Source organism: Mobula hypostoma, chromosome 7, assembly GCF_963921235.1.
Source record: "Mobula hypostoma chromosome 7, sMobHyp1.1, whole genome shotgun sequence".
Lineage (NCBI taxonomy): Eukaryota > Metazoa > Chordata > Chondrichthyes > Myliobatiformes > Myliobatidae > Mobula > Mobula hypostoma.
The window spans coordinates 28,886,329-28,910,675 of record NC_086103.1 but is presented as its reverse complement, the minus strand read 5'-3'; the positions used below and the strand labels follow the sequence as shown (position 1 = coordinate 28,910,675).

The following is a 24,347-nucleotide window of genomic DNA, read 5'->3' as shown; positions in this document are numbered from 1 at the left end:
AGCTGATAGGTGATAGGTGAATCTAGGTGAGTGGGTGGGTGGAGGAGGGGTAGGTGAAGTCAGAAGCTGGGAGATGATGTCAAAGTGGTAAGGGGCTGAAGAAGGGAGTCTAAGAGAAGAGGACAGTGGATCATGGAATAACGGGAAGAGAAAGGGGCATCAGAGGAGGCAGATGGCCAAGTGAAGAGAAGAGTAGGGGTGAGAGGGGAACCTGAATGGGCAATGGAAAAAGAGAGAAGAGGGAGAGGGGAAAAACTACTGGAAGTGAGAGAAATCAACTTTCATGCTACAGGCTTGGAGGCTACCTAGACAGAATACGAGATGTTGCTCCTCCAACCTGAGTGTGGCCTCATCGTGACAAGAGTGGATGCCATGGATCAACATGTCAGAATTAGAAATGAAAGATGCATTGGAATGAGTGGCAACCAGGAGATCCTGCTTTTTGTGGCAGGCGGAGCGAAGGTGCTCGATGAAGTGGTCCTTCAATCTACATTTGGTCTCACTGATATAGGGGAGGCCGTACATTTTTATCTTGTTATCTTTATCTTTGAAAAGTACATAGTTTATATCATCATTACACTGAATAACAGCCTTGATCGTATGGATGCCATGAAGTTAGCTCTGAACAATTTACATCTATATACAAACAACAGGAATTCTGCAGATGCTGGAAATTCAAGCAACATACATCAAAGTTGCTGGTGAACGCAGCAGGCCAAGCAGCATCTATAGGAAGAGGCGCAGTCGACGTTTCAGGCCAAGACCCTTCGTCAGGACTAACTGAAGGAAGAGGGAGTAAGGGATTTGAAAGCTGGAGGGGGAGGGGGAGATGCAAAATGATAGGAGAAGACAGGAGGGGGAGGGATAGAGCCGAGAGCTGGACAGGTGATAGGCAAAAGGGGATACGAGAGGATCATGGGACAGGGAAGAAAGACAAGGGGGGGGTGACCCAGAGGATGGGCAAGAGGTATATTCAGAGGGACAGAGGGAGAAAAAGGAGAGTGAGAGAAAGAATGTGTGCATAAAAATGAGTAACAGATGGGGTACGAGGGGGAGATGGGGCCTTAGCGGAAGTTAGAGAAGTCGATGTTCATGCCATCAGGTTGGAGGCTACCCAGACGGAATATAAGGTGTTGTTCCTCCAACCCGAGTGTGGCTTCATCTTTACAGTAGAGGAGGCCGTGGATAGACATGTCAGAATGGGAATGGGATGTGGAATTAAAATGTGTGGCCACTGGGAGATCCTGCTTTCTCTGGCGGACAGAGCGTAGATGTTCAGCAAAGTGGTCTCCCAGTCTGCGTCGGGTCTCACCAATATATAAAAGGCCACATCGGGAGCACCGGACGCAGTATATCACCCCAGTCGACTCACAGGTGAAGTGATGCCTCACCTGGAAGGACTGTTTGGGGCTCTGAATGGTGGTTAGTCCTGACGAAGGGTCTCGGCCTGAAACGTCGACTGCGCCTCTTCCTATAGATGCTGCTTGGCCTGCTGCGTTCACCAGCAACTTTGGTGTATGTTGCTTACATTTATATAGCACATTTATTCTCAAAAAATAAACATTTCAAGATGCGTCATGAAAGTGTTTTCAAACCAAACTTGATATCTACAATGTCTGTTTAAAAAGAAAATTACAGGCTAACCACAGGTAATGAGCAAGTTCCATTACTGCACAGAGTCTTGCCATCTTCAGAAGTTTTCTGATGACTCTGCCATAGTTGGATGCATCAGCAAGGGAGATGAGGCTGAGTACACGGCTATGGAAGGAAACTTTGTTACATGGTGTGAGCAGAATTATCTGCAGCTTAATGTGAAAAAGACTAAGGAGCTTGGACCTGAGGAGGGCTAAGGCACCGGTGACCCCTGTTTCCATCCAGGGGGTCAGTGTGGATATTGTGGAGGATTACAAATACCTGTGGATACGAATTGACAATAAACTGGACTGGTCAAAGAACACTGAGGCTGTCTAGAAGAAGGGTCAGAGCCGTCTCTATTTCCTAAGGAGACTGAGGTCCTTTAACATCTGTCGGACGATGCTGAGGATGTTCTGCGAGTCTGTGGTGGCCAGTGCTATCATGTTTGCTGTTGTGTGGTGGGGCAGCAGGCTGAGGGTAGCAGACACCAACAGAATCAACAAACTCATTTGTAAGGTCAGTGACGTTGTGGGGATGGAACTGGACTCTCTCACGGTGGTGTCTGAAAAGAGGATGCTGTCCAAGTTGCATGCCATCTTGGACAATGTCTCCCATCCACTACATAATGTACTGGGTGGGCACAGGAGTACATTCAGCCAGAGACTCATTCCACCGAGATGCAACACTGAGCGTCACAGGAAGTCATTCCTGCCTGTGGCCATCAAACTTTACAACTCCTCCCTTGGAGGGTCAGACACCCTGAGCCAATAGGCTGGTCCTGTACTTATTTCCATCTGGCATAATTTACATATTACTATTTAATTATTTATGGTTTTATTACTATTTAATTATTTATGGTGCAACTGTAACAACAACCAATTTCCCACGGGATCAATAAAGTATGACTATGACTATTAAACAGATATCCATGGGTCAACTTTGTCCACAAGTGAGAAAATAGATGAAACTAACTTGATACTGTAACCAACCTCCACAGTATTGTACTGAATAGCATCAAAAGCACACAAGCCTAAGAAATAAAAAGTACTGAAGGTGGCAATAGAGAGAGATGAAACTAATTCTGCTGTTCATAAAAAAACAACAAAAACATGCATGTTGGACTTTTGAATTTAATACTATTATGGGTGCTTGTTCATATGTAGTAGTGCACATAATTCGGGAGCGACCTATAGTTACCAATTGTGCCTAGCTAACCCCCGATAATACAAAATAATGGGAGCTTCCTGCAGATCTTATCAATGTATTGTTCTCTACCAATGTGAAATACAATTGAATTTCTTGCTTTTATTGAATGCAACAGCACCCTTTATATTTTATTCAACCTATTAGTATTCATTACAAAAGTGACATGTGACACAAATTTTCTGTGAAGCTATTATTCAATCATAGACTTCAGATGATAACTACAAGTTTTCCTCTTACAATAGCTGAAGCCATCTCGACCCCTAGAAAAATACCCACCCTATTAATCATTTGCAAAGATAATTTCTAAATTTTACATAATACATCAGTGTGCTGAACAATAATTAGAAACACAGTTAAGGAAATCCAAAGGGATACCAAAGGAAAAATTAAAATGCAAGTGTAATGATGACATTCCCACCAGCTCTACTGCCATTTGCAGAGATTAAAACCAGGAAGGAAAATACTTCTATTGATATACAACCTTTATAGACCTCAGATTGTCACAAAACATTGTATGAATTTTGAAGTGTTCAGACTGTTGTGCTGCATAAGAAGTAGCAACCAATTTGCACATAACAAGGGCCCACAAACAGGAATGTGATAATAACTAGATAATTAGTTTTGTCATGTTCGCTCAGGGTTAAGTATTGGCCAGGACTTCAGGGAGAACTCCTTTCTCTCTAAACTGGATCTTCCAACATTCTTTCCAATGAGCAAATGAGTGCATGGCTTAATGAAGTCTCATTTGAAAGACAGTACATCTGATGTTGCAGGACTGCATTGCAGAGTATGTTTAATTTATTTTTCTGGAGAGATAATTTGAACAAACAGCCTTCACAGGCAGAATGCAAGGGAGCCACCTCTAAGTCGTGGTTAAATTTTATTTGGCCAACAGAGATATAGGATTGTATGTGGAACCTTTACAAAATTAACTACAGACTTATTCTGGTGTTTATGCTCCACATAATATTATTAGTATGTTGCACTCCTATGGATAAAGCCTGCTGCTGCTGTTTCTTTTGCTTTCCTAGATACTCTTTGATCACATTTATGCTAATTACCTCAAGCACTCCTTGCAGCCAATTCCACTATCTCATCAACATATCAGTAAAAACTTGAGTTCTTTATTGGATTAATTAGTGACTGCCTTATTTATGGATTCCAGTACAGTATAAGGAAACACTTAACAGCATGGTAGTATAGCAGTTAACGCATTGCTTTATAGTGTCAACGACAGGGGTTCAATTTCCTGCTGCTGTCTGTAAGGAATTTGTACGTTCTCCCCGTGATTGCGTGGGTTTCCTCTGGGTGCTCCAGTTTCCCCCCACAATCCAAAGACATACATTGGTAAATTGTGGGCATGCACATGCAGGTCAATTCTTTGAGTAATTATGCAGAAAGTTTGAAGTTAATAACTCATCTCCTTCTGCCTTAGGCCACAACCTTATCAATCACCCCTGATGAGTTATTAACCTCAAACTTTCTGCATAATCACTCTAAGAGTTGAACTGCATGTGCATGCAAAGAGATCTGTATAACTCATCTCCTTCTGCCTTAGGCCACAAACTTATCAATCACCCATGCTGTGGACACTTTCTGGAGGTCCAAGATCCGTATGTTCCACGACCGCTGGACTAAGTGTGTAAATGTAGGAGGGGACTATGTCAGTTCTCAGGATATAAATTAAATTTACAGAAGTGTGAACTGTTTCCTTTAAACAATTTAATACCAACTGATATTAACCTTACTTTTAAAATTTTAAGAAAACAATTTACGTATTTAGGAGTAACAATTACTAAGAATTATAAAGATTTATTTAAGCAAAGTTTTTAAAGTTTATTGAATTATGTTAAAAAAAGCACTTTCTAATTGGTCACCTCTCTCTTTATCACTGATTGGCCGAATCAATTCTATTAAAATGAATATCTTACCTAAATTTATATACCTTTTTCAAGCTGTGCCTGTTTTTATTCCTAAATCTTTTTTTGACTCTTTGGATTCAATTCTTTCTTCCTATATATGGAAGAATAAAAACCCTTGTATAATTAAGCTCACCTTCAAAAAACCAAACAGAACGGAGGATTTGTCTTACCCAATTTTAGGTTATATTATTGGGCAGCTAATATACGTAATATTATGTTCTGGATATATTACATTAACCATGAGAATTGCCCCACATGGGTTTCTTTGGAAGTCAACTCTGTTACAAAATTTTCCATTATTTCTTTACTTGGATCCTTGCTTCCTTTATCTTTAAATAAACTAATTGACAATGTGGTGGTTAAACATACATTGAGGATTTGGTTACAGTTTAGAAAACATTTTGGTTTATTGAGATTCTCCCTCTCAAGTCCCATATTTTCTAATTGTGCTTTTAAATCATCTTTAATTGACTTATCTTTTAAAAAATGGGATAGATTGGGTATCAAACGATTTCAGGATTTGTTTGACGGAGGAAATCTCTGTTCTTTTGTGCAACTTTCAACGAAATTTAACCTTTCCGACACTCACTTTTTCGATACTTACAGATTAGAGATTTTTTAAGATCTCAATTACTTACATTTCTTACAAGTCCAGATAAGAATATAATAGATACAATTTTTAATCTGAAACCCTTTGATAACAGTTCAATATCTTACATTTATGGCCTACTGTTGGGACTGAAAAAGGCCTCTTTAGATAAAATTAAAGGATATTGGGAAAAGGATTTACAGATTTTCATATCTGAAGAGAGCTAGAAGATTATTTTAAAATTGATTAATTCTTCATCATTATGTGCTTGTCATTCTTTATTACAATTCAAAGTGGTACATAGAGTTCATATGTCTAAAGACAAGCTTTCCGTTTCTACGCAGATATTTCCCCTTACTGTGATGGGTGTACTAATGGAGTGGCCAAACTAATTCATATGTTTTGGACATGTCCGAAACTTGAAAAATTCTGGAAAGATGAATTTCAATCTTTTTCTGCACTTTTCAATGTCAGCTTTAAGCCCAATCCTTTGACTGCTGTGTTTGCTATTGTTGAGGATAGTGCAACAAAACTGAAGCCATCTAATTTGCAGGTATTGGCCTTTATGTCTCTTATATCCAGGAGAATGATCTTGCTCAAGTGGAAGGAGGCCACCCCGCCCACTCATGTTCAATGGCTATCTGACATTATGTTGTGCCTTGATCTAGAGAAGATTCATTGTTTCATTTCTGATTCTAAACATGACTTTCTAATGCAAACAACAGGAATTCTGCAGATGCTGGAAATTCAAGCAACATACATCAAAGTTGCTGGTGAATGCAGCAGGCCAAGCAGCATCTATAGGAAGAGGCGCAGTCGACGTTTCAGGCCGAGACCCTTCGTCAGGACTAACTGAAGGAAGAGTGAGTAAGGGATTTGAAAGCTGGAGGGGGAGGGGGAGATGCAAAATGATAGGAGAAGACAGGAGGGGGAGGGATATCCCTCGAAGGGTCTCGGCCTGAAACGTCGACTGCGCCTCTTCCTATAGATGCTGCTTGGCCTGCTGCGTTCACCAGCAACTTTGATGTGTGTTGCATGACTTTCTAATGTTATGGGGACCTTTTCTGAATTATTTTTATAATTTTTGAACTGTTATTAAAGTATGGATCTGAGGCATTATTATTATAATATCATATGGTAAGGTATTTTTCTTTTTCCTTCTTTTTTTTAACCAACCAGCTCATTTTGGTAGTGGGGGTGGATTTTTAAAAATGAAATATAATTATTTTATTTTATTTCATTTCATAATTCAATCTTTTTTTATACATGATTGATTTGGAATATGGGATACTGTGATCATATTACTGTGATTTAAATGTAATTCCTATTATTTACTTGTATCCTTATGAATTTTGTGTTCATATTCATGCAATTCATCTAATATCAATAAAAATATTGAGAAAGAAAAATAAATGTGCTAAGTTTTCTAAAATCCTTCTACCTTAAGCTACAAACTTATCAATCACCCCTCGTAGGTGCCCCCTGCGCATCCTCGGACTTTGTTGGTCGTTGACATAACACATTTAACTGTATTTTTTTGATGTTTCTATGTACATATGACAAATAAAACTGAACTTATAACCTTTTCTTATCTGGCAATCAATTTATTCCATAAATAAAAAAATCCCCATTACACCAAATCACAGGATTTTCTTAGTTATTAGGAGGTCCACAGCAGTTAAGTGAGATACCTCAATGCTCCAACCAATTTGTCACACTGTGATGAAAATGTATAATGTTTATTTGCTTCTACAATCCATTTTGCAGCTACTCGTCATAACCTTTTCAAATCTCTCATCATCTTTCAGCCAAATATTGCATTTGCCCAGAGGCAGTAAGCAACAGCTAGAGGGGATGGAAATTGATGGATACAGTTATGCATTAACTTTGACAAAAGAAAATGATGCAGGGGAATTTACAACAAGAGAATGAGCAATATGTCGTAGGGTTTAGCAGGCCTACGGTCCATTTATAGGAATGCTTGGCTCTAGTGCACTCACTTCAGATATTTCTATTTGATGCAGTGTAGATTGGTAAAATAGGTGAATGATGAACAAAAGTTGTGTGAAATATAAATTTATCCTATCTATCAACCATTAGTTTAATATGATTACTTTTCATCATCATTATGTACTGTGTCATATGTCGTGGATGATCATGGTCTCTCCATGACCAACATTATTCTTGCGAAATTTCTCTACAGAAGTGGTTTGCCATTGCCTTCTTCTGGGCTGTGCCTTTACAAGACAGGTGACCTCACCATTATCAACGTAAACACAAGGAATTCTGCAGATGCTGGAAATTCAAGCAACACACATCAAAGTTGCTGGTGAATGCAGCAGGCCAGGCAGCATCTCTAGGAAGAGGTATAGTCGACGTTTCGGGTCAGGACTCACCATTATCAATAGTCCTTAGAGATTCTATGCCTGGGATCAGAAGTCACATAACCAGGACTTGTGATTTGCATTAGTTGCTCATATGACCATCCACCACCTGCTCCCATGGCTCCATATGACCCTGATTGGAGGTCTAAGCAGGTGTTATGCCTTTCCCAAGGGTGACCTGCAGGCTAGCAGAGGGAAGGAGTGTCTTACATCTCCTTTGGTAGAGACGTATCTCCACCCCGTCACCCATATGTGATTACTACATTTCTCATATGTTAACAATGGAAGGTTAAATATTACTGCACAATTAGAAGAATGAGACAGGTGCTTTGGGAAAGAATTTAGACCCATTTTATCCATTGTTGGATAAAAACTAGAAATTAATAATACAGTATATCACACATTCCTTGTCTCCAGAGTCTTTCTCTTTCATTCTACATCAAGCCTCTCACTCAATGTCACCAAGACCAGTGAGCTGATTAATGACTTCAGGAGGAGGAAACCAAAGACTCATGAGCTAGTCCTCATGAACTAGCCCTCAAGTGAGGAAATCGATGATCCAGTTGCTCGTGGAGATATTGAGGCATAGGACTTAAAGTTTATCGATTAGATTTGATGGGAATGATAGTATTGAATACTGAGCTGTTGTCAAAGAAGAGCCCGATGTATGGATCTTTGCTGTCCAGATGTTCCAGGGTTGAGTGAAGAGCCAGTGAGATGGCATCTGCTGTTAACCTGTTGTGACGGTAGGCAAATTGGGGTGGATCCAAGTTGCTTCTCAGGCAGGAGTTGATAAGTTTCATCATCAGCCTCTCAAAGCATTTATCACAGTAGATGTAAGTGCTACTGGATGATATTATTATCTTTTTCTTTTGTATTTGCACAATTTGTTGTCTTTTGCACATTAGTTGTTTGTCTATCCTGTTGGGGGCAGTCTTTCATTAATTCTGTTGTGTTTCTTGGCAATTCTGTGTATGGCAGCAAGAACATGAATCTCAGAGTTGTATATGGTGACATATACGTACTTTGACAATAAATTTACTTTGAACTTGGAAAAAAATAAAAGAAAAGCATTAAATCTAAATGATGAGAGATTGAGGACTTCTGAAATGCAGAGTTTCTGGGTATCCTCACAGAAGAGGAGAGAACACGGATAATAAATATCATTCATTCATGGAATGCCACAAGGGGAACAGTTTACAAAAGTATCAGTTTATACTTCACTTATTATGAGGCATTCAGACCAGATCTGCAATCCCTGTGTGCAGGGATGGTCTCCTCATTAAAGGAAGGATGTAATTGTATTGGAAAAAGTTCAGCAAAGGTGTACTAGTCTGATACCTGGTATGTCTTGGTTAACTTATGAGGAAGGATGGGGCAAGCTTGGTCTGCTGGAATGACCAAAGTGCATCAGATCCTGACGTGTGTCATGAGGGTGGATAAGAGTGAATGTTTCTTCTTGTGAGCAAGTCTGCAACTGGTGATCCCTGTTTAAACATGAGCAGTCACATATTTAACACAGAAGTTAGCTGAACCTTTTTCACTGCGTTTGAAACTCTCCTTCAAAGAGCATTTTGTTTTGGCATTCCTTTAAGGCAAATGTAGAGATATTCTTGAAAAGCAAGTGGTTGAAAGGTTACCAGGAGTAATGGGAACACAAAGTTATGGTTCAATTTGTGATCTTACTAAATCGAGGTGCAGGCTTTAAGAGACTTTTTGTACATTTGTATTTATTCCCAAGGCTGCTACCAATCAGCTAATATTTAACATTGAAGACTGGTAACAGATGTCACATGTAGCAAGAATCCATGAGAGCATCTCATAACTATATATCTTTGCTAGGTGTTTGGTCACTAATTCTAACAATTTTCTCTCTGACTCCATGCCCTATTGTGTCTAATTGCACTCCTGTTATGTACCTTGGATTGAAGTTCTGTGTTAAAATCTTTCTGTGCAAGCAAAGAGCACCAGTGAAATAGCTACATCAGGCTTAAAATGGAACAGGCTCATAAATTCACCGTGGGCATAATCGCTGCAAGAATTGATTTTGGGCTCAGGTTTTCACAGGCTCTCTCAAGACATATTACTTTGATGGAGTTTGTTTAATAGAAATCAATGGATAAAGAGAACAGGTTGTTTACTTTGGCTATGCCTACTTTTACTCTGTTGTTATGTGATGTATTGGGCTTTTCCCCAAGAATCATAGGAAGTGCAAGCGCAGATGTTGTGTGACATCAAAATAAGGCTCAAATGCAAAGGCCCACATAAGGTAATGGGCTCTGAGTGTTCATTCTCGAAGCCCACACTCACATACGTTCATCCATAGTGCACTGATGAACTAAAAAATGAACTAATTTGTTCGCAGAAAGGTAAGAAAACTGATAATGTGCTAGAACATAGAACATTACAGCACAATACAGGCCCTTTGGCCCAAAATATTGTGTTGAACTTTGAACCTACTCTAAGATCAATCTAAACTTTTACTCATACATAACCCTCAATTCTTATATCATCTATGTACCTAGGTAAGTTTCTTTAATGCCCCAAATGTGGCTGCTCAATAAAGTTCAAACTTCAAAGTAAATTTATTATCAAAGTACTCAAATGTCACCATATACTTGCCTGAGATTCATCTTCTTGTGGACATTGAATATAAATACAAATTCACACAACAGAGTCAATGAAAAACCACACAAAACAAACAACCACTGTGCAAATGACAACAGACCATGCAAATATGTAAAGAAATAATAATAATAATAATAAATAAATAAGCAATAAATATCAAGAACATGAGATAAAGAATCCTTTAAAGTGAGTCTATAGGTTGTGGGAACAATTTAGTGTTGGGGTGAGTGAAGTTATCACCTCTGGTTCAAGAGCATGATATTTGAGGGGTAATAAAATTGTTCTTGAACCTTGTGGTGTGGGTCCTGAGGCTCCAATACCTTCTTCCCGATGGCAGCAATGAGAAGAAAGCATGGCCTGGAAGATGGAGGTCCTTAATGATGGATGCTGCTTTCTTGCGACAGCACTCCTTGTAGATGTGCTCAATAGTGGGAAGGGCTGTAGCCACAACTTTTTGTAGATTTTTCATTCAAGGACACTTGTCTTTCCAAACAGGCTAAGATGCAACCAGTCATTGTGCATCTATGGAAGTTTGTCAAAGTTTTGGATGATGCACCATCTCTTCACAATCTTCTAAGAATGCCATGCTTTCTTTATAATGGCACTTAACATGCAGGATCCAGGACAGATCCTCTGAAATGATGATGCTAAGCAATCTAAAGTTGCTGACACTCCCCCACCTCTGATCCCCTGACAACTACCCCTTACAGGGAGTTCCATGCACTTTAGACTCTCTGTGTGGAAAACATACCTTATAATCCTCCCTATACTTCTCTGCAATCACCTGAAAATTATGCCCCCATGTACTAGTAATTTCCACCCAGGGAAAAAGTCCGTAAGTCCATAAGACATAGGAGCAGAATGAGGCCATTTGGTTCATATAGTGTGCTCTGCCATTCCGTTACAGCTGATTTATTATCCATCTCAAACCCCTTCTTCTGTCTTCTCCTCGTAACCTTTGATGCCTTTACAAATCAAGAACCTCTGGCAACCTCTGCTTTAAATATACCCAGTGGCTTGACCTCCACAGCCTCCTGTCACAATGAATTCCACTGATTCACTATCTTCTAGCTGAAGAAATTCCTCCTCATCTTTTTTCTAAATGGACATCCTTCTATTCCAAAGCTGCACCCTCTACTCCTAGATTCCCAAAATATAGGAAGCATCCTCTCCATGTCCACTCTATCTAGGCCTTTCACTTCTTGATGGGTTTCAAAGAGATCTCTGTCTCTTTTCATTGAAAGTTTTTCATCTCGTATGTCTCTATTAAGTCTCCTCTCATCCTCCTTCGCTTCAGAAAGAAAAATCCTAACTAACTCAACCTATCCTCATAAGACATGCCTTCCAATCCAGGCAGCAACCTGGTAATGTCAGCATCAACATGAACCTACTGCAATTCAGTATGAGTCAGAGCTTCATGGATACTGGGAGGGAAATAGGGAAGTGTGAGTGTGAGTGTGTGAGAGAGCGTGGGTGAGTGTAAGTGTGTGCGTATATGTCTGTGGGTCAAGCAAGGAAATTGAGGAGAAAAAATATCACATGCTAAACCATGAAGCTGCCTACAGAACTGTGCAAAAGTCCTAGGCACATATATATAGCTAGGGTGCCTAATCCTTTTGCACAGTACTGTATTTGTCAACATTGAACAGAGAGCAATTTTGCAAATCTGACGGGAACAAAGAATGTTTGGAATGGCGAGAGCGGAGCTCCATGGGAATGGCATGGGACAGATGGCAGAGGAGTGCCGGAGCGGGGGTTGGCGTGGGCACAGAGACGCCCAGCCCTGAGACATTAGGCAAGGTCATTTATTCCCAAACAATTTGTTTATTGTTCATTACAGAATGTCTCTCTGGTGCTTCCTGCTCCCTTCCCTCTCCCTTCCCCATTTCTTACCCACGATTCCCATCTCCCTGACCCTTTCCCACTCTCAGTCCACAACAGAGATCCATATCAGAATCAGCTTTATCAATACTTACATATGTCATGAAATATATATTTTGTGCAATACATAAAAGTACTACAATACCGTGCAAAAGTCTTAGGCACCCTGGATATAAACATGTGCCCAATACTTTTGCATAGTACTGTATTTTGCAGATACACAGTGCTTAACACATATTATCTAGTCATTAGCACAAGGTTGTTTATGCTGCATAGTGATGTTTATGAGAGTATGCTGCGTACTAATCAGAGGTTGGCTTTTCTACACTTTTAAACATACCTCATTAGCAGTTAAGTACTTTGAGATGGTCAGAATTTGTGATAGATGTCATACTAGTGCAAAATCTTCATATTCTAATTTAGAAAATGGACAAACCTCTTTGTGTTATTTTCTGAGTTACCGCGTTGTGTTTCTGCCTCACGCCTTGTGTTTAGAAATCACTCCTTGGGCTGACAGCCTCATTACTTGTTGAAACGTGTAAGTAAGAGGAACCTCAATGAAATCTCAATCTATAGCGATCAACGGAATGCAGCAATTTCAAGCAATCAACTAGATTTATAACAGTTTTCAGGATTGAGATTCTGTGGCGCAGAACAGCAAGACATTAGTTGTACGTAATGAGTCGTCCTGTCAGGTCTCATTTATAGTGTGCGAGGCTCATGCATTTGAAGTCTCCCTCTTTTATTCATGCAATAATGCCAGAATATCATTGTAAATGGTAGTTTGTTTCCTTTTTAAAGTTGAATAGAACAGCAATCGAAGTGACTGGGCACTTGTCTTTTCCTGGCGAAGTGCTGCAGCTTCCATTTGGCACCTGTCTGTCAGGAAGCATCTGCCTCATTGCTATTCCCACGCTTCCAAGTAAGTGGTTCCTGACAGTCCTAAGGGCAGCAAGTTGCAATAGCAAGTGCACCTTGTAGGTGTTCTGAGTGCAACAAATGCGCAGCTTATTGCTGTTCCCATGACAGCAATCATCTCGTTATTAGTGCCCCACTGCAAACACACACATCATGCAATTGTCCTGGGAGCTACTGCTTAATGCTCATCATCATTCCCATACTTGTCACACCCATCCCAAGATGGCTCTTAACATTTTCACCGGAGGCAAGTGAATATCCGCACACACAAATGGTAATGCTACGGTTCTATGCTCTGTGCTGTACTATTTTATGTTCTATGTTCCATGTTTTTTTTTGTTCTGACATTAGTATCCTCAAACATGGTGCACTCCTTGTTACTTCCCTTCTAATACTGACTAGAGAAGTGAATCTGCTTCTCAACCTCACTCCAAATTTCAATATTATCCTGGTGTGGGAAGTACGTTCCTTATCATATTGGTGCAGCACTAAATGAGAGCCCCAAATAGTCCCAACAGAACAAAGTGTTCTCCCCAAATACATCCCATTAAACATTGTGCACTTTCCACATAATCTCCGAAGGACTAAATATTCTTCTGACGGAGTTTCAGCATAATTGTGTTCCAACACTGACCCCACAGACCTAAAGGCCTTCTTCACAGATTCCTCGGAAAAAACTATCCCTCCCCTCATAAAGTTCCATGAAATTACGGGCCTCCCCAAAGAACAGTACTCCCTTACGGTTCCTATGGAAACAAATGCCCTTCCCACACAGTTCCCAGAGAAGCAAGTGACTTCCTGATACAATCCTCTCAGAACTACGTGGCCCTCACAGTTCTGTCCAACTAAATATGTTCCTCATATAATGTCCACAGACCCAAATGCCCCTTTTATACGGACACCATAAGAACAAATGGTCCCTGAAAGTTCCTCCGCTTGCTCACAGTCACCAGAGAATCATATGCCACTCCTCATACAAACACTGTAGAATCCAGGCTGTCTACACAGAGTGGCCAAAACTGCACACTGTCCCTACTTCACTATTGTCTTTGAAAGCTATTTCTTCACAACAAGCACTCCTTTCATTTCAACTTACCATTTTCACTTTACTTCATTTTGTAATGATTACTTAAACAGAACAAATTGTAAGATAAGAAATTTGAAACAAGAATTAGTATCTTTACCTGAGTGTGTGAAGGATTAAGGCCTTTCCTTATGTACAAGCCAAAAAGTGCATCCTTCCCCAAAGAGACGTTGAATTTGACGAACTGCGGTCGTTCGATATATAAATGAGATCTCCAGAACACTGCTGGGGGCACCTCCTGTGACACTCTTCGACCAATGTCCACATCTCCCAAATCAATGCTGCTATTTTTAATAGCAACTGTCCCTATAAAAGAAGAGAGAGGAACCTCAGAGCAGAGTTCAGCATGTGTACAGACAGTGTAAGAACAAGGAAAAACACATCAATGGCCTTTCTCATTTTATGGCAGCTGCATCTCAGGAAAGCAAGAGTTTGGTTTTCTATTGTCTTGACTTTCCTTTCTAAATCCAAACTATTTTGCAGATTAAGATGAATTATAGTCTGATAAGGCTATTTTTTTTCATGTGATGTGATCGCCTCTATTAATCAGAGTTTGGAAATGAGGAATGAAAATACATCTTCTGATTGTTAGGATTCATGTAGAGAGCACAATCATGCAGGATCATTCCACATAAATAGGAGTTTAGCATTAAACTAACTCACCTTGTGGAACAGATGGGATTAACTTGTCCACCTTCTTGCAGGCCGATCTATTTTTCCTTCCATTACAGCCAGTGGAGTGGGGTGTAAAATGAGTGTCTAATTTAACCCCTGGACGATGTGGGGAGAGGAGGGGAGGTACAGGTGTGTTTAGCTTGCCTTATTTAATAATTATTTATTAAATTTAAGAGACTATTAGACAGGTATATGGAGGAATTTAAGGTGGGGTGGGGTTATATGGGAGGCAGGGTTTAAGGGTCGGCACAACATTGTGGGCCGAAGGGCCTGTACTGTGCTGTACTATTTTATGTTCTATGTTCTTAGCCCTATTGTATGGGTATTCAAATAAAAAAATATGAAATGTTGAACCAGGGTTTGAGAAGCAACAGATTCTATTTTTGGAGAATGTGGCGACTGGGCTATCAGGAAAAGAAGGAAAGGTGAATTCAGATTCAGAATCAGGTTTAGTTTCACCGGCAGTTGTCATGAAAGTTATGAATTTTGCAGCAGCAGTACAATTCAATATATAATAATAGAAAAAAAACTGTGAGTTATGGTAAATATATATATTAAATTAAATAGTTACAAAAGTAGCGCAGAAAAATAAAAATAACAAAAAAGTGAGGTAGTGTTCATGGGTTCAATGTCCATTTAGAAATCAGATGGCAGAGGGGAAGAAGCTGTTACTGAATTACTGAGTGTGTGCCTTCAAACTCCTGTACTTCCATCCTGATGGTAGCAATGAGAAGAGGGGATGCCCTGGGTGATGGGGGTCCACAATGATGGATGCCGCCTTTTTGAGGCAATGCTGCTTGAAGATGTCCTGGATACGAAGGAGGCTCGTGCCCATGATGGAGCTGATTAAATTTACAACTCTCTGCATCTTACTCTGATCCTGTGCACTAGCACCCTCCCCCTCCATACCAGACAATGATGCAGTCAGTCAGACTGCTCTCCATGGTACATGTATAGAAATTTGCACATGTTTTAGGAGACATACCAAATTTTCTCAAACTTCTAAAGAAATAGCCACTGTTGTGCCTCCTTTGCAGCTGCATCAATATGTTGGGTCCAGGTTAGATATAACATTAATTTCCTAATGATTAACACTTGGAGACTAAGTGGTTGACATTGGGATACCAGCTACCCTCTGACTGAAAATAAGCATTCTAATGACCAATAATAAAGTGAAAGCTAAAACAGTCTTCAACCTGAAACACTAAGCTTCTTTCTCTTCCTGCAGATGCAGCTTGGCCAACAAAGTATTTTCAGCTTTTTCTGAATTTATTTAGATTTCCAGAATCTGTGGTTCTTTTGATTTTTACCAATATGGATCAAACCTGACAGGGGAAATCCTTGCCTCATTACAGGCTAGAAAGGACATAAAGGAAACCTATTTGGAAAAATTCTGGTACAGTTGAATTGATAACGCAAATACAAATGGGACATTTACTGAGCCAGTTTAGAATACACATGTATCGGGGTTATTTATTTTCAGGAGAAGACATTCCCAATATCTTCAGGAAATCAATTGCTGGAACAGTTAATTGTGTTAAAACACCATGTCTAAAAGCACAAGATCAAAATGCATCTGAGCACAGAGTATGTTGTGCATTGGCACCTTCACCTAGTGTTTTGGTGTGTATGTATTGGCTGGTCTCACCAGTAACATTTCAGTAGCTATTGTTCACAAAACTTATTTCACCAGCACAAACACAAGAGATTCTGCAGATGCGGGAAATCCAGAGCAGCACAAACCAAATGCTAGAGGAACTCAGCAGGTCAGGCAGCATCTATGCAGAGGAGTAAAATGTTGACTTTTCAGGCTGATACCCTTCAACAGGACCTGTTGTGACTGTTAGGCATTTTGTTGTGCATTTTGTGGGTACTAATCTGATTTGTTATTTGTGTGTTTAATTGTCTCATTCTCCTCACAGGCTCAAAAATACCAATGGTATAGATTCCTATCAAAATGCCAAAGAAAACATATTAATAAAAAAAATTGCAAAATACATCCAGGCCCCTGACTCCAATGTCAGATGAATCAATGCTTTTCCTAAACACAAAATACTCTGCAGGTGCTGGGGTCAAAGCAACACTCACAACACGCTGGAGGAACTCAGCAGGTCGGGCAGCATCCGTGGAAACGATCAGTCAACGTTTCGGGCCGGAACCCTTTGTCAGGACTGAAGAGCGAAGGGGCAGAGACCCTATAAAGAAGGTGGGGGGAGGGTGGGAAGGAGAAGGCTGGTAGGTTCCAGGTGAAAAACCAGTAAGGGGAAAGATAAAGGGGTGGGGGAGGGGAGGCAGGGAGGTGATAGGCAGGAAGGGTGAAGAAGGAATAGGGGAAAACACAATGGGTAGTAGAAGGAGGCGGAACCATGAGGGAGGTGATAGGCAGCTGGGGGAGGGGGCAGAGTGAAATAGGGATATGGGAAGGGAGGGGGAGGAAATTACCGGAAGTTGGAGAATTCTATGTTCATACCAAGGGGCTGGAGACTACCTAGACGGTATATGAGGTGTTGCTCCTCCAACCTGGGTTTAGCCTCATCATGGCAGTACAGGAGGCCATGTATGGACATATCCAAATGGGAATGGGAAGCAGAGTCGAAGTGGGTGACAACCGAGAAATCCTGTCTGTTGTGACGGATGGAGTGGAAGTGCTCGATGCTTTTCCTGCATGTTTTCTACTATACTTACACATGTGCTAGAATGAAACAATACATAATCTAAGAATGATTTCATAGAGCAATTACATATTTTATTTCCTTAATTTCCCTAGCCATGGAATTAAAACAATGCCGTTTATACTTAAACAATGATGAGATGCTGATAAATTGCAAGCCTTCTTTTTACAGTATTCATATGGTGGACTGACTCCTCATGGATTGCTGCAGACCAGAGCTTACTGTTAATTTTTTCCGGACATGGCTGTCGTTCTAAACTTTGCTACAGTTACTCAGAGAATACAGTGATTTTTTTTTGATTTGCACTGGAGTTCTGCTAAAACTGGGCTATTTAAACGCAGCATGTCTTGATAAACATTTAAAAAACTGTACCAAAGTATAGTTTGGTTAAAACTTAATTTGAAGATACATACAAACAAGTTGCAAGGGAAAAAGAGAGATGCAGTTTGAATTGGCAGACAGAAAGGAATCAGATCTGGACGACATTAAAGAAACAGCACTCGGACAAGAATTGATTGGAGATAGGTCAGCAGGCACCAGAAAGAGAAGAGACTGTGAACTTCAGAGAGGGAGAGGTGTTCAGTACTTTGAAAAGTGAAGAGAACTGCATTGCTATTAAACTATATGTAGAGTGTAACTAATTACTAAATCAACGGCTAAGAAATTGGATTCTGCTGCTAAATGTCGAACTAATGAATATCAGTTTGACCCAGTGCACTCACACCTTAATTTCACGTGCACAGTTCATTATCACGATTGCAGCATCCAGTCAGCAAGGATGAGTTACTTATTACATTGGAGATCATCCACAAGGTGGACTTCAGGGAGTTACAGCTCCAGCAGCAGCCAGCAGTCTGTTCAGTGCAGTGCTTGCATTTTTTAAAGACGAGATGCTAATTACCTCATCATCTCTTGAATCCCTTAATGTCCAGAAAACCATTGATCGCTGGTGCACCCCAACCCTCCAGGACAGAGAATTCCAATTGTTCGTTACATAAAAATCAAAGAAAATTAGGAACAGGAATAAGCTACTGGATCCCTCAGGTTTACCACACCATTCAAGGTAATCATGGTTGATCAAATCCAGGCCCAAATTTTTCTTCTGTGCTATCAATGGAACTGTAGTGGAGCATGTATCAAGCTTCAAATTCCTTGGTTTCCACATTTCCGAGGATCTCACCTGATACCTAAACTCCTCCATCCCGATCAAAAAGGCACAATAGCGCCTTTATTTCCTGCGGAGCATGAAGAAAGCTCACCTCTGTCCCAGGATACTGACAGAGTTTTACTGCTGTACCATTGAGAGCATACACACCAACTGTATCTCAGTGTGGTATGGTGATTGTCCCGTATTGGACTGCAAAGCACTCCAGCGTGTGGTGAAAACTGCCCAGCGGATTATCAGCACCCAATTGCCCATCATTGAGAACATCTACCATAAACGCTGCCTGAGCAGGGCGAAAAGCATTGTCAGGGATGCATCTCACCCTAACCATGGACTTTTTACTCTCCTCCCATCCGGTAGGTGCTACAGGAGCCTCCGCTCCTGCACCAGCAGGCACAGGAAGAGCTTCTTCCCCGAGGTTGTGACCTGCTGAACCTCACATCACAGCGCTAAGCAGTATTGCACCCATATTGTACTGTCTCAGTACTTATATATTTGTGTGCTGTAGCACTTTTTTTATTCACAGTTATTTTGTAACTAACACTATTCTTTGCATTTATGGTCAGATGCTGAATGCATTTCATTGGCTTTGTATCTGTACTCAGAACAATGACAATAAAGTTGAATCTAATCTAATCTAATCTAGTTCCTCAAAATCCCTCAGTTCGTTTTGAAAAATGTCTATATCCTTCATAAACCCCTAAACTAGAGAGTTCATCTCCTACTGTGAGATGATCATCACCCTCAGAGTGAAGAAATCACTTCTCATCCGAGACTTACATGGCCTACCTTGAAACTATGGCTGCAGCTCCTAACTTCCTCAGCCAAGGGAAACATCTTCTCTGCATGCATCAAGTCTGTTAGCCCTTAAGCATTTTATATTCCTCAACGAGATCTGCTCTCCTTCTTTCGAACTCCAGAGAATCTACTCAATCTCTCCTTATACAACAAACCAATCATCCTACCATCTTTCATGATCTGTAAACAGAAAGATAGTGGCCTGCAGTGGACAAGAAGAATTGTTAAGACATGCTTTCTAGTTGGATCTTTGCCCACAGTGGAGGGCACCTCAGGGGAATGATTTTGATGAACGATAGCTTTTGGATGTATTACTCATTCCCCAGACGCAAGCATAACTTGTGCTTTTTCAATGTTGATGGGTTATGCATTTCTGGCCAGGACATTTCTCTGTCCTCTGGCAAAGTAATGTTTGCATTCAGCATGTCTCCTGCCATAAATCCCCCATTTCTTGCCTCCTTGCCAGCTCCCGGTGGTATAATCCCATCCATCTCATTCTGCCTCTTCATATTTCCCTGTAACCACATAACTCATTCTCCCTCACATGTCCATCAACTCCTTTTAATTCTTTTGCCATTACCTAGAGTTGGGGGAACTCATAGCAACTACTTAACCTCCTAGCATGACTTTGGGAAATGTGAGGAGACCAAAGCTGCAACTCCACTGTGCTGTCCTGATGTCCTGAACACGTAGTTTAGGATTCTATTGGACAGTAAAGGTTGGGACGATTGGATTTATTTTTTTGCAAATACAGCATGGTAACAGGTCCTTCCAGCTCAAAGAGCCCAGATCACCCAATTACATCCATGTGACTTACTAACCTCTATGTCTTTGGAATGTGAGGGGAAACTGGAGCACCTGGAGGAAACCCACGAGGCTATAAGGAGAATGTAGAAACCCCTTATAGGTAGTGGTGGAATTGAACCTTGATCATTGGCACTGTTATAGCATTATCCTAACTGCAACACTGTCATATATTCTTCCACCTTAAAGGTCAGCTTTCTCCTGCATGCTTCACCCAACATCAGGTTTCAAGAAGGTGGCATCAATACCAATTCAGCATTGTTTATGGACTTGTATCATTAGATGCTTTCGCTACATACTTAGGTATGCATGCATTGTGCAGAGAACTCTTCCATTCAGTTAGCTGAAGTATGTGAGGTCTATTATTCAATGAGCAAGGTTCAAGAAAATCACTATTACATAGTGCATTAGAAACAGTGGCACATGGCCCAAATTTACAACCACTTCAACTTTCATAAATGACATTTCACAATGAACTGCAATTTTACAATTACTGAGCAACAGCTAATGTACTGTTAAAACATATTTGATGCAATGGCAATGTTGGTGACAAACAGTAAATTAATCTGTTAGGCATTCCAACCTCCAGCTGCATGTTTATAGCATGGTTTGCAAGAGAAATTATCAGAACATGTTGCAGCCTGCTTGGTGGTGAAGACGATGAACACCAATGGCCAAAATGATAAACTGCTGAGAAGTGATGACTGTCGGATCTTTTAAAACCAATGTCTGCAGGTTGAATGGGCAGAAACAGGCATGTATTTAGATTACAGAGGACTAATTTTCCAAGTGCCCTGTTTCTCCCGCGCGGCCACTTCGGTGATGACTATCTGTTATTCGTCAAGTAGGGGACCTGATTTGATGGAGACAGACGTGAGAGCACAGCGGAACATCTGGAAAACTTTTGAAATGACTGCTTTGCTACCGCTGCTTCTGTGTGGTAACCAAAATCTCTGGAACTGAAGGCCCCGAAATCCTCAGCTTTGCGTGTTTCAGCGGCCGGGGAGAGGTTGAAGGCGCTCGGCAGAGGATGGCGCTCGGGAGGCTGTATCGGGGAGGCTGCTCGTAAGCTCGGAGTTTTCGGACGGATGTACTCAGTGTCGGCTGGGGTCAGCTGCTTCCAAGGTATCGGCAAGTTGACGGTGCCTGGAGGTTTATGGCAGGGAGTTTCTCCCTTTTGCCGCCTGCTATCGGGGACTCAGGAGTCGATCGACTGGGGACTTTGATACTTTTTTTCACTGTGCCCATGGTCTGTTCTTCATCAAATTATGGTATTGCTTTGCACTGCTGTAACTATATGTTATAATTATGCGGTTCTGTCAGTGTTAGTCTTTGGTCTGTCTTGTTTTCTGTGATATCACTCTGGAGAAACATTGTATCATTTCTTAATGCATGTATGCATTTCTAAATGACAATAAAAGAGGACTGAGTGTTCTCATAATCTAATATATACTTGCTGGCCTCTCAAAAGGAGTATTCACTTCCATTTGCCCTTCCCACTGAGAATGTATGAACTAACAGAACCCCAAGGCTTTTAGCCTTGAGTTATTCCTGGCTTGCTGCTTGGATTGTCCTATGGATTATTTCTTGAACAGCATGAGAGCTGCTGAGCTAGCTAATCCCAGTTTGCAATGATGCCAGTGGCTGCAGTGGCCACAATGGCTTTCACAATATTCTTAATCAAAGAATTGATTTGCACGCAGAGCAATGGTGTGTGAAAGTATCAGGACATTACGGTGTGATGTAAGCAATGGCTGATGTTATTGCTGCCACTATTTCCCAGTACTTTTGTACCATTACTTGAACTCTGCAAATTAGATTCACCATTACAATGGTGCAATTGTCCATGAAATTCAATGTTCATGACTATTTCTGATGCTAAAAAAATATATTAACAGCAAGAGGGGGTGACCCTTCACTGGCTTCAGGCTCTGGAACATGCCTACTGCTTAAATGTGAGGGAATACCATTAACAGGTCCCTGTTGCTATCATTACTTAGTATTTTTTGAGGCAACACTGCACTGCTTGGGCTACTTACCATGTGCTTCAGAAACTCAGAAGCCTTCCTTCCACAAATGGCCCAGAAAATTTGCAGGATTAATCTGTGTGGGTAGGCTGAATTATATCTTATCCCTATGATGCCTCCCACCTGGCCTCTTCAACATCTCCAAATCCCTGTTTCCACCAATTAAGTTTGCTGAGCTAGTCTCCTCAGAAGGATTAAAGCCCGCACCTAGAGCAGAGCAAATTATTTCAGTGCAATGCACGTGCCATTGGGTCTAATGTTGAACATGCCCACACACGGCTGAAATCCCAGCTTGTCCACGTCTCTTGTTGAGGACTTCATCCTACCTACATATGTGTTTCTCTGTAGGCTGTAAAGCTGTGCTGTTGCTAAGTGCCTTCATAACATCAGCCAGTTGGAACCAACTCTCCTAGGGGTAATTATGTAATCTCCATGCTCACTTGCACGATGTGAACTGCAAAGCCATCTGAGTAGCTGGTTGGTGCTCAAGGAAGTTGAGAGATTACACACCTATATTCTGTGGAGAATATCCTTCAAACCATATTGGATTCCTTAAAAATGAGTTGTCAACAAGTTTTGCTTATTATCATATAGGCAGAGTAGATAAATGGGAGTGATTTACAGGCTGTAATTTAATCAAGGGGCTCAGGTGGTCTCTTGCAGAATAATGGATGTCTGGGAATGAATCCAAGACAGATCTCACCAAAGAGTTCGTGGGCACTCGAAGTTGCTTGAGTAAAGTTTGAGCAGATCAAAGCAGTGATCCGGATGACACACTGATATTGCAGTCTTGAAAATAGTTCTGCAGATTGTACACTGTTCTTACAGACCACCAGTTATCAGCATGCTCTACACTGTTCAGAGCTAACAAGTTGGATCCAATGACTACAAATTTATTGAGAAACAAGCAGCAGCTATATCAGTGTGGTAGCAAGCTGTACAGATCACAGAGGGGGTATAACGATTTGTGATCCTGAGTTGGAAATTCAGACAGCTTTTTGCAGTGATAACACAACAGGCCAAAGTTATTCCTTAAAATCCACTTAATGCTCTTTCCCCATGTACAGATGCATCCTGGTTTGAGCTGGTGCTGCAAGCATCTTATGGCTTCAAATGCTGCACTGAAAACTTTTCTATAAAGGACACAATTGTAACTCCTTAACCAACAGAAGTAGTTAAAATGGAGCACAAGACATGACTCCCCATCCCGGTGACTCAAATTCTAAATGACATGCATCAAGGATAAACCTTAAAGTCTAAGTTTGCAAATGCAGATTGTTCCTCGATGCTGATGATGTCCTTGGGGCTCATCTGGAATTTTAATTCCAAAAGTTACAGGCCAATAGAAACCTCAGGGATCACTTGTCCACACTGAATATCTGATTATTTAAAATAGTGCCAGAAGTCATCCACTTAGGACTCGCAGCGACAGTCTTTTGTCATCTGACACTCAAAGGACTGTCACCAGTCATATGGATATTTTAACCCATTTCAAGAGGAAAGACTCCCTCGGAATAGGTACAGAAAACACGGAAAATAACAGTGCCCGAACACCTGGATGTACTGATTCTGTTCATTTTTAAATTCCTCTCTCAATTTTAAGCAGACTGTTATCTCAGAGATCTGAAGGCATCAGCTGCCTACTGGAAAAACTGTCGAGTTATTGAGGGGCACCGGTCAAAATGACTGTTGGCATGAATTATATGGACATGGGTCTATATATATTTTATGAAGTTCATCTCTCTACAGTCAAAACAATGGCGTGATCCTATTATAATTTTCAATATTTTCATTCAAATTAGTAACTCATTCAGCAAGTTTTTGACAAAATTCTAAATAGATGAGTGTGCAAGATTTAAAAAAGTGAGGAATTGGAGGTAATTTATGGACAAAAAATGGAGAACTGATTGGCAGTCAGAAAACAACCAGTAGGAATAAACAGGCTCTTTTCCAAGTGGC

The 24,347-nt window shown here is 40.8% G+C and overlaps 1 protein-coding gene across 8 annotated transcripts in view; it reads right to left on the bottom strand.

The window, feature by feature from the left end:
* The window catches only part of LOC134349198 (teneurin-2-like), a 3,136,038-nt gene that overhangs the window by 170,630 nt on the left and 2,941,061 nt on the right, over positions 1-24,347 (bottom strand). For all 8 annotated transcript variants that reach the window (XM_063053178.1, XM_063053171.1, XM_063053173.1 and 5 more), the window contains one exon: positions 14,348-14,553. In XM_063053178.1, coding sequence (XP_062909248.1) covers positions 14,348-14,553 — 206 coding nt within the window. The remainder of the gene's footprint in view (positions 1-14,347; positions 14,554-24,347) is intronic.